This window comes from Hesperophylax consimilis, chromosome 24 (genome assembly GCF_061612785.1).
Source record: "Hesperophylax consimilis isolate HC1 chromosome 24, BYU_Hcon_1.0, whole genome shotgun sequence".
Taxonomy (NCBI): domain Eukaryota; kingdom Metazoa; phylum Arthropoda; class Insecta; order Trichoptera; family Limnephilidae; genus Hesperophylax; species Hesperophylax consimilis.
In genome coordinates, this window is record NC_142859.1 from 19,005,207 (window position 1) to 19,017,287 (window position 12,081).

Consider the following 12,081-nt stretch of genomic DNA (forward strand, 5'->3'; position numbering starts at 1 on the left):
TAGGTTGCGAGCTGAAAACTTCTAATTTAAAACTGCATCGACATAGACAGCCCACGATTTGCGAATAACACGGTCTAATCCAATACTCTGCCTTATATACACGTAACAATTTTTTGCTAAACCTACTTGCTATCTCTGTCGTGTTGATTTTCATATATTAATTTGATCCCCTCAAATAATTTATCAAGGGATATTGAGAGATATGGGAAACAATCTTGTTATTGAAACGCTCAACATAAAAACTTATAGTTGTAGTTGGAAGTTAACTTAATCCATACTTATATTGTATTTCCTAACTATCGAAAGTTGATAATTTTTTTCGTTTTTCGTTGTCACGAAGATAAAAAATAAATTTCGCGAGATAGTTTTAAGTGAATAATCACTCAGGGTTAATATTTTATCATCTTCTTTATATGCGAATTTGATTAACCGTTAGACATGATGAATAATAAGTAAACTCAGTTCAATTGTGAGAAGCCATCTATATTTTACCCCTCTAGCGTTTTAGGGTCATATATGACCGGTGGTCCATATTTTATAAAAGTATTTTTAACTTTTTTTCTATCATGCAGAAATCCACAATTTTTTACACTCAATTTTTCTATTATTGGAATAAAATGTTAGCGTTTTTGACGTTTGATATTAAAATTTTATTATTTAGAAATACTAATGTTTATTTAAAATGCATTCACCGGAAAGATAATTTTATCTAGTTTCTAAAACAGTATTTCTTTTAATAGAAAATTAAAAATAAGATGAATATTGCGCATTTGAAATACACAGAAAACATTGCAAACTGAATAAACGTGATGAACAAACTTGAAGTCGAAAATTGCGAATTTTGACAAAAGAGAAATATCCACGTAATTGAAAAGGTTTCACAGCCGAATTAAAGTTTGTTCAATAAAAACAAATATTTGCTTTATCTTTCAAAGTACCTACCTAATTCCACCCAAAAATATTACAAAATACCTTTGATACGCCCATACAAAAATGCATAATCAATACCTAGGTAATTTTTTGATTTGGAATAAACACTAAACCAATAATTTAATAATAACTCTTTCATATTATATACCTACCTAGTTAGATCACTTTAATATAGATGTAGGTATCACTTTGTAAAAAATTGAAATTTTCTGTTTTACACATTTGATTTTTGAAAAACTTAATTATTCATTTTGTAGACACCCATATAGAGAATCAGTATGACAGGGTTTCGTGCTATTTTTCATTTTGCAGTAGCAATTTTTATATTTTGAAGAGTGATTTTTTGAAAAGCTTGACCATTTTGAACAGTTACAGTTTCGATACCACAAAATACCATTTTTGTGGTGTAATTTAGATGTATTTAAAAAAAAAGAAAAGGATTATTGATTATGGTCATAATCTCAATCTACAGACTTTTGAGAGTAATTGGGACTCTTGTGCAGTCAAAAAAACTCAAAACCAAATAAAAAAAGCGAAAGATACGAATAGCTGGAAGAGTCTTGTCGAAACAAGGGGTCCCCAGCATAGATTTAAAATTGAATGAAAATCATGATTAGATGAGAAAATGAGATTGAACGTGTTCAGTACAAACATATTCATATACAAAACATATATGCATGTGCAAACATATTCATGTACAAACATATTCATGTACAAACATAATAATGTAGAACATATGCATGTACAAACATATTCATGTACAAACATATTAATGTAGAACATATGCATGTACAAACATATTCATATACAAACATATTCATGTACAAACATATTAATGTAGAACATATGCATGTACAAACATATTCATGTACAAACATATTAATGTACCAACATATTAATGTAGAACATATTCATGTACAAACATATTCATGTACAAACATTTGCATCTACTAAAATTTGCATCTACTAACATATTTATGTATGAACATAGTCATGTACATACATAATCGTGTTCTAACATATTCATGTACAAACATGTAAATCTAATATCGTATTTATGTACGAAAAGTTTCATGTAAAAACATATTCATGCACAAACATATTAATGTACAAACATAATTATCTACAAACGTATTCATGTACAAACATGTTCATCTAATGACATATTTATGTATGAAAATATTCATTTAAAAACATATTCATGTACAAACATATTAATGGTGAACATATGCATATACAATATGTTATTATCATTCTCCGTTCTCCAAGAAGATATAGCAAAAGAACCAAATTAGTGACTGGATTAAGATCACTGTTACTTCATTAAAGTACAGTAATCTCTATAATTTGCAGTTTATTTGTGAAATGATTGCAGACTAGTTTAGCAGAAATAGTTTAAACGCAATATGAGTGCATAAGTCGTGTATTTCCTTAAATTTACGATAAATTAGTAGGAGCGCACTTTCAATGTGTTTGTGCCCTCCGATTCTGGATCAAATAATTGGTAAGAACTAGATTGGAACACTCGCTTGCAGTCCCCTCTTACGATACAGTACACTAACTACTACACAAGCAAGAATATATTTACTATGATCTATTTGTACCCCGTAATTAAACATACTAATTTCAGTTATCCGGAATGGGTGCATGATTTGTAAGTAGGTATAAATCATATCAGACAAAGTAGTATAAAGTAGGTACCAAAATTATTTCATTAATTAATAATTCTTAATTTGAAATGCGTATTTCTTCTTTTAAAATGTTTGACAGATATCACTTTTATGATTGTTGTAGTATTTTCTAACATTGATGAATTTCTTCTTTTGAAAGACCATGATTCTGCTAAATAAATACTCATCGCACATATACTCAATCACAAATCCAACCATAAAATTATAATATCCCGTGATTTTTGACGGGCTTGCGCTGCTTTATAATATTATTTATTGTAAGCCAAAAGATTTATTCTGGGTGAATACAAACTGATGTCATTATTCTGAGTGAATACAAACTAATGTAATTTATTCTGGATGAATACAGACTAATGTAATTGTTCTGGGTGAATACAGACTAATGTAATTATTCTCGGTGAATACAGGCTAACGTAATTATTCTGTGTGAAAACAGACTAATGTAATTATTCTCGGTGAATACAGACTAATGTAATTATTCTGGGTGAATACAAACTCAATTTTTTTGGAAAAGTGGGTATTCTCTTATTTTTAAAATATGACATGCAATATGTGACAACATCGTGGGCTGTGTCATCTTTGGGGATGCTGTACGAAGAATCTTCGAAGAGAGAGGAAGGAATAAACCTGCGTCTTGAAAACATGCGGGTCGTTTAGTTTCTTCACTTGACTGACTTTTTCACTTCACCCTCAAAGCATCCTCGAATGTGACATTCGCCCCCCTTGGAATTAAAGTACAAATAAACAAAACAAAGTCACTATCCGCTTCAGTCTGTTTGTGCGCTTAGTTCTTCCAAACTGCGCAACGGATTTAGATAGGGTAATTCACCATCATTTAGAGAATTTCTTACGAAACGTTTATGTATATGATATATTTATAGAAAGTAGAGAAAAGTCTCCGATTAATACCGGGTAAACATCAGCTAGTATTTTGTAAACCAGAAATAAATCACAAAAACAATGAACACTAACTTCAATATTTGAATAATTTTATACATTGCGTACAATATTACAAAGCACTATAATAATAAATGAAAAAATATGTAACGTGCGTGTTGTGCTATATATTCCAAAATACACACAAATTAAAATGCCTACTTTTGTATGTAATCCATTCTTCATATTGTATGTAACAGTCCATATTACGCGTTACGCTACCGAATTTTCCGTTCACCGACACATGCATATTTAGACATTACACGCTCAGGTCTTTACTCCTACCCCACGCACACACAGACACCTCCACTTACGGGGGGGAAGAGTATATAAACAGGTGGAAAGAGAGGAAAGGTATCAGTTCATCACTGGTCTCCAACGACGGAGAGTACCATATTGTGGAGACATGAAATTTGTGGTAAGTCTATAGAATTATTATCACAGCAAACAAAACAAAAATAAGAACAAACAATTCTCACATTACCAAATTATTATTAATGGGCTACTGTAAATTTGATTGAAAAACGCACATTCAAATCAAAGTTAAATTTAACACGCACTAAACAATAAAATTATAAATACACAATAAGCAAATTTAATACCATCAATATCTTAAAGTTAAACCATAAGTAATATGAAGAAATCATAAGTTTAAAAATGCACAATGTTACTGAAAACATACATTGAAAAGCGTAATAGAAACGCTAAAAAACTTGTAATTAAAAATTATGTAAATTTTATATTAATATCACTCATAAGTTATAAATAAAACATTTTCTTGAAAAATTGTGTAAACATTTGATCATACCAAAAAAAAAATTGATAACATCCTACTTTTTAAAGTAATGTTGTTAAATTTGAATAAAAATTTGTTTTATTATCGTTTCTTTTTTTAAATTCAATCGAAATAAAACATTCAATTAATTTATTTACATAACAACAAACAACTCTTTGAAATCTGTTTTTGATCGCAAAAAGTTTGCGTTTTTAATTTTATTTGTTGATTAAACATATTTTAATAATATAATAATTTATTTATTGTTTTCGCTTTTGTAACTTATCGTTTCTCGAGTGTTATAAAATGGTAATGACCATTACTTAAGTCAATCAAAATAATTGGCAGTAAATGGAAAACGGTTCCACACACGCGCCTGAAGAAAGTGTTCAGTAAACTAGACTCTACTGGCGCTAGGAAAGAAAGTAACCTGAACTGGCATAGAAAAATTTCACTCGATACGACTATTTGCCAAGAATTTACCGCGCATGTCGTTATGATAATTTAAATTAACGATTTACCCAACAGCTACACTTATTTACATGATTGAAAAGTTTACACATAACTCATGTCATTGAATTTTTTATAGGCCTTTTTAAGATTTACAATTGCGTGGTACATTATTTTGATGTATCTCATAATGTTTAGAAAAAAAGCGTTTGCAATGTAGTGCTTGAATAAATATTTTTACGACTTGATTATAAAACATCTACTTTCTATAAATACAATATGCATGTATTATATACGTAAACCTTCCGGAAGAAATTTTCTAAATGGTAGTGAAAACCGTATCTAAATCCGTTTCGTAGTTTAGAAGAACTAAGCGCATAGACATACGCGGATATCGACTTTATTTAGAGATAATAACAAAACGATCCATCCATCGTATAGTGTAAAAAATAACTTTGGCTCATCATCAATGTGAATAGTTCATTTAATTGTATATTTCTTTTGTTAAATTCGTTCACTTCAAGACGTTGTACGAAAAAAACAGTTTTCAAAAAAATTGATTTTTTAAAACACAAACGATAAAAATACCGCATCAACACACAATTGTAAAAAGTGGTTCCACTATAAATTTTAATATGAACCATAAATCTCGTTCATGCAAATAATGTACCTACACTGTTTTGTGAATCTTACTAAATTTTTTTTTTTTTTTTTTTTTTTTTTTTTTTTTTTTTTTTTTTTTTTTTTTTTTTTTTATTCACATTTAAACCCGCTAAACTACTTATGTAGTTTGTCAGCATAACTTTTGCATACAAGCCAGTAATATTCCGCATTTGAATACCAACTCCATCATTCTAGGTTTTTTAAAATCAAACGAGAAAATATTTTATAGGTTCTTTAATTGATTTATTAATGTAAGTTATTAAACTGATTAAATGTAAGTCCCATTTTGCAGTGTTTCATATGGATTCAATGGAATGCTTTCAAATATATCTGAGAGCGAAAGTCGAATCAAACTCGTCCAGGAAGATTAGTTATGCATTTATACACAACTCCAATGTAATACATTACTCGTGGTAAACGTATCCAGTTTAAATGTAGTCGTAATGATTAAATAAAATGATTTTATCGCCGGTAACTGAGCATGGTAATTTCGCAAAGAGAAAATCGACAGAAATCTCCACATTTCTCGTCTTTATATTAAGTGTACGTTAATTTATTCTCGTTTTTAATGACCAGTGTTAAAATCTTACCGTAATCTACATTTTATCTCGATTGTTTTAAAGATTTAACCATTTCTCGGTACAATAAACTATTCGAATACTTTTTCGCTGCAGTCACAGTACATTGAATAGATGGATATCTACATTCCATTATAATTTCGTCGACTCTATCATTTAAAAAAAAAACAGAATAGTGAAATCTCCCAGATTTATAAAAAGAAATTATAATTTACGCTTAATTTATTCAAGATGCTAATTTAAGCATTTGTTATCTATAACAATGTTTTGTTTGTCCCACTACGTGGAGTATGTTCTAAATTGAAGATTGGTGACTAATAAGGTATTTTTTCTAGCTACTATTGGTGGCCGGTCTGGCCGTGGTGTCCTTTGCCGCTGAGGAGAAAGGCGCCGCAGAAGCCGAGAAGAAGGAGGTAGAAGCAGTGACTGATGATAAGAAGCAGGACAAGAGAGGGATCTATGATTTCGGCCATGGCTTCGGAGGTGGACATAGCAGCTTTGGGGGCGGCTCTGGGGGATACGGAGGCGGCCACGGAGGGTACTCCGTAGGGGAACACTCCGGGGGAGGTTGGCAACCCATCTCGGGAGGACAATCCTACGGGCACGGAGGACACGAGCATGTCAAGCATATCGAGATCGTCAAGAAGATCCACGTCCCCTACACCGTCGAGAAGCACATCCCTTACACCGTCGAGAAGAAAGTGCCTTATGAAGTCAAGGTTCCCTACCCGCAACCCTACACCGTAGAGAAGAAGGTTCCATACACCGTCAAGGAATACGTGAAAGTCCCAGTGTACGTACCAGAACCCTACACCGTCGAGAAAAAGGTACCCTATGAAGTCAAGGTTCACGTTGACAAGCCTTACGAAGTCAAGGTTAACGTTCCCCAACCCTACACCGTTGAGAAGAAAGTACCCTATGAAGTCAAGGTGCCCGTACCACAGCCCTACACCGTTGAGAAAAAAGTCCCATACCCAGTCAAGGTCGAAATCAAGGTGCCCCAGCCTTACGAAGTCATCAAGAAGGTCCCTTATGAGGTTAAGGTCCCAGTAGACAGGCCCTACAACGTATACGTGCCCAAGCCTTACACCGTCCACGTAGAGAAGCCATATCCCGTCACCGTAAACAAGCCAGTGCCTTATGAAGTCAAGGTTCCAGTCGACAGGCCCTACAAGGTCGAAGTGGAGAAGCCTTACCCAGTGCACGTCAAGGTACCAGTGCCCAAGCCTTATGAGGTCATCAAGAAAGTGCCCTATGAGGTCGAAAAGAAGGTGCCTTTCGAAGTCAAGTACCCCGTGGACAAGCCCTACCCAGTGTACAAGGAGGTACGCGTGCCCGTGTACAAAGAGGTGCCCTACCCAGTGAAGGTACCAGTGCCGGTGTACATCAAGAAGGAACACCACCACGAGGAACAGGAACAGCAGTACGATCACGGCTACGGAGGCCAGGAAGAAGAGCACAGCTACCACCATTAAAAGGTTACTAAAACCGTGTTCCATCGGAGTTCCCATTACGTGTATTATGTGATTACTATTCCTTTCAAGTGTGTAAATACTCAAATGAAATTAAGTTGGTCTTCTTGGAAGTTGACCAAAGATTATGTACCTTAACTCTTCATACTGTTTCTACATCTTTCTCTCTTGAATCTCCTTCCTACTTCCTTCCTTCGTTGATTGTTGTTTGATTGTTTCATATTTTCATTGTTTCGTCGATTAATTTCTTTTCTTTCACTCTATTCTTTTCTTCTCGTTTTGTGATCTCTTTTTTAAGTATACTTGAGCGATGTATGAAGAGGACCTAGATTTATTTTTTATATTGTGCTTTGTTTATGTTTTTTATGTTTATGAGGTGAGAAAATAAATACCTGCCTTGATTTATAAAACTTCTCTTTTATTTGATTACCAATTACACAATTGTATAACAAAGAATGCCCTAACCTAAATAGCATTGTTAAGGATATTACGGTCTCAATGATTGGTACATTAATCAAATTAAACAATCTTGAATTCTTCTACCAAGATCTAAAAATCATCTTCAGTTACATATAAAAAGTGCAACGAAGCAAATTACATGTTTCGTGTTTTACTTTCACTTCTAATTACTTACATTACTTATAATATAAATATAATACAAACTCATCTCATCTCAAGTGAAAAAAAAACATGGTTTGATATTGAGCCAAAACATTTTAATACACTTGATGATCGAATCTAATTATCTAAAAGAACAAAAACGGTGAGTTTTGGCTTCATATGAAATTTGAACAGTTTTTTGGGTGTAAAAATTCGCAAAGTAATTTCCATCATGAATTACGGAGCTTTAAAAACATTATATAAATATTAAAAACAAAAAGGATGATATTCGATTTGCTAAATATATTAAAATTTTTACATTTGTACATTCAATAATATTTTTATAAAATTTACAAAAAATAAAAAAAAAATTTTACAAAAAAAGTTCAGCTGTGTAATTATTATTACTTGTGACAGGCATTATCAAACTGCTCTTCGGCGGGCGAAATAGCTGTCACGCATAGTAACAGTTACATAGCAGGTTTTTTGTAAATTCAATAACAGTCCTACAAATTAAACTCGATAACAATAAAAAACTACTGATAAATTAATAGTTTAATTTAACTGACATAACGAAAACAGGTTAAAAAGAGAAAGATTTCCTCATAAATTTAAAACTTTTTATTACATAAGTTGATACATTCACGTGCTGCAATAATCCAGTAAAATTAAATTCGTTATTATCAGTGATTGGTACGGGTACATGAAATACTGCACTTTATTTAGTTGCATAATCTTACGCTTTTGGATCGTGTGTGTAATGTTTTTTCATCACATTTTTTACGTAACTCTTAAACCGGAGCGTGCCTCCATTACCCATTACATTTCAAGCGATTCATTATTTTAGCAGCAGTATATTAGTTTTTACTAGCTGACTTGTATCCAGCGTAGCTGGGGGTTATCCTTAGGAGATAGACATTTGGTATTTCAGACTTTTCTGTAGGCCTATTTACGATATACAATTCCGTAGTACATTACTTGGACGTATCTCATAAGGTTTAGCCAGCGTTAGCAATGTACGAGTAAGTGCTTGAAAATATTTTTTTATGAATTAATTATAAAACATCGACTTTTCTCGCATAGTGAAAACCCTATCAAAATCTGTCGCGTAGTTTAAAAGAACTAAGCGCACAAACAGACGGATGCTGAGAGCGACTTTATTTTATACTATTTAGACATTTGTGAGTACATGCACGTATAATTATAACGTTAAAAACGCAATAATTGCATTAAGAGGAAGCCACAAGCCAAAAATTTGTATATTATTGGTATACCTTATATTGTAGGTAATAGGCATTAAAATCGCTTGAGTGTAGAAACGTTCGAATTCAAGCAAAAAACTGGTTTTTATTTATTTTGTAAATAATTTTATAAAAAAGCAAAAGAGTTAATCAAGTAAAACTTTCACAGATAATCTTAGCTATAATACTGTATTTTTCAAAAGTTGTTTCCTTTACGCGTTCATATATTTCTATTGAAATTTTTTTTTAGTAGTCTACATTTATATTTTTATTGAGTAATTTTTTTATTATTTGTATTGCACTCAAGCGAAACGATAGGAAAACCTTCAATTTATCTAAAGCATATTTTTTGGTAACCATAATGTACACCAATTCGTTATAAAGATTAATCAAAATAGTGATTTAGCACTAAGCACTTAGCACTAATGCATTCAGAAAATATTTTGAAGAGAAACTTCGTAAATTGAAGTTTTAATTAATTTAATTTTATTTATTGAACTTGTTTGTATTATTATCATTTATTTAAGGTTCTCGACCTCTTGCTCGTATCATAAATCAAAGTGGAAACCCTATATTTGTAATTATCTATTACTATTTAATTATTTTTTTACATACAATTATAATTAACTAAATAATCATCTGGAACAATTTTTAAAATATTTTTAAGGTTATGCCCGTAATTTAATATATCATTGAAGAAGAAGGTAATACTAATAAATTTAAACGAGACATGAAACAGAACAAGACACAGAAAAAGAAAAAAAGTAAACAGTCACAACTATACCAGGTATCGAACCTAGGATCTTTTGTATTGCCTATTTATTAAACGTCATATTTGTCGATCTAACATTTCAAAAGTCAAGGTATCCCGTATTAATAAAAATTGGATATTTTTATCTGAGACACTATCTAGGTTACTAACAAATTTTATTAGAATCTTCGTATCCATATAAAAAGGTAAATACAAAAAATATGTGAAAAATTAGTTGAATGATGATTTTTTAAATTCTGAATTTGAACAGTTAAGAAAAGTTTGTTAATTCGCCCCGGGCACCATTTATTGCATATAGATCGAAGGTTATACACCATTGCTTCCCTATCTTTTCCAATACGAATTGTATAATATCTATCTAAGTTATCGACGGAGATCTCATAGCGGACAATTTATTTATTGGAAAATTTGTATATCGCTGCTTTTGTGAGATATCACCTCAGGTGTGCTTTACAATTGATGCAGGTATTCCAAAAAATATAGATATTACCAAAATAAAGTGAAGTTAACTTAAGTAAAATAAAGTACAGGAACAGGTGACACGAAGATAGAAGATGGAGACTCTGCAGCAAGAATCCTAGGTGGTGAAGAAACTGGACCATCTTCTGCAGCGAAAGAGTCCACCAAGTTCACCAACAGTGCCAGCACGAGGCTCGTCGTCCAGGTATGTGTCTGCTGCTAATAAAACGCTGACACAATATCATTACATAGATAACAGACTTTGACAGCACCGCTGTGACGTTCGGCGAGTCCATCATCATCTCTGTGATTGTTGAAGTGGTGCATTGTGCCCGCAATAAAAAGCGATGGTCGGGATAATAAATTACCCTGGGATAAGCGAAACACTTGCTAAGGCCTTCAGAGTTTCCGAGAATTACGTTGAAAAATCTCGCGTACCTCTACTGGCGTACTCGTCCCAAGTTCATTGCGAGCGAATTTCGAATATTTTTTATTAAAATTTTCGATTAATCACTATTAACACACTGCACTCAAATCACATATTATAAAGTTCTAATAACTGGTTGTAAAGTTTATTCAAAATGTTGATTGATTAATTTTAGAAATTATTTCAAAGGGATGTTGCCTCATTTCCCTTGAAAATCCTAAAAAACACAAAGCGGTTGGAGGACGCGTTAGGACGCGTCTGGCTGCCACGAAGGGTGTTATGAGTTATTTATATGAATTATCCCATGTTTGTGGCCCATTCTTCGAACGCCAATGTTAGCTCTATCTATATATCTCAATGATGTAGGGAAGATTTCTTTCGATACATTTTCATACACTTTCTCTCTTTAGAAACTAGACTTGCTTTTTCTGAGAGAATACTTACATTTTGGCGCAGCTTTCTTTAACTTTATTCGCCTCAAGTTTATTTAAAAACTATTTGTTACTAATTTGCCCCTTTTGTTGGGGGCTACGAGACGTTATAAATAATTTTAAAAAACTGGTATTAACAGATGTGACAAAACAGACTGGAGACTGGGGCTGAAGTGACAATTTCATATGAAATATGATATTATGACTTTGCAAACTTCTGGTTCTAACGATATCCACACTTTGATCGGGTTATTTTTTCGCCGGCTGACCGCTGAAAACGGGCGAAAATAAAGGTCCCGCGCGAATTTGTGTAATTTGTTTTAAATCGCTATATCTTCTTAAATAATGGAAATATTTCAATAAAATTTTCTACATACTAACTCAGCATACCCAAGCTATAAAATTTCTAGCCGAAAACCAAGTATTATTTCTAATGCAACATAATAAATCGAAAACAAAGTCATTGTTGTGTCATTAGGGCTCAATTTTTTAAGTATAAACTAGGTTTCAATTTAATAAAATTACAAATTATTATATTTTCACCAAGCCCAAATCATTATAAAAACAAAAACAATTGCCACTTCTCTAGTATCGTCAAAGTAACACATTATTACCCATTGAAATACCACGTGTACAATTGCTCCTCGCACGGTACA

At 32.2% G+C, this 12,081-nt stretch overlaps 1 protein-coding gene across 1 annotated transcript; it reads left to right on the forward strand.

Annotated features, from left to right (window-relative positions):
* Positions 1-3,929: 3,929 nt before the first annotated feature.
* Positions 3,930-7,792, forward strand: Vajk4 (chitin-binding protein vajk4). The gene is made up of 2 exons (XM_089646544.1): positions 3,930-3,975; positions 6,359-7,792. The coding sequence occupies exons 1-2, from the start codon at positions 3,964-3,966 to the stop codon at positions 7,496-7,498; spliced, it is 1,152 nt and encodes a 383-aa protein (XP_089502670.1). The 5' UTR covers positions 3,930-3,963; the 3' UTR covers positions 7,499-7,792.
* Positions 7,793-12,081: the final 4,289 nt, after the last annotated feature.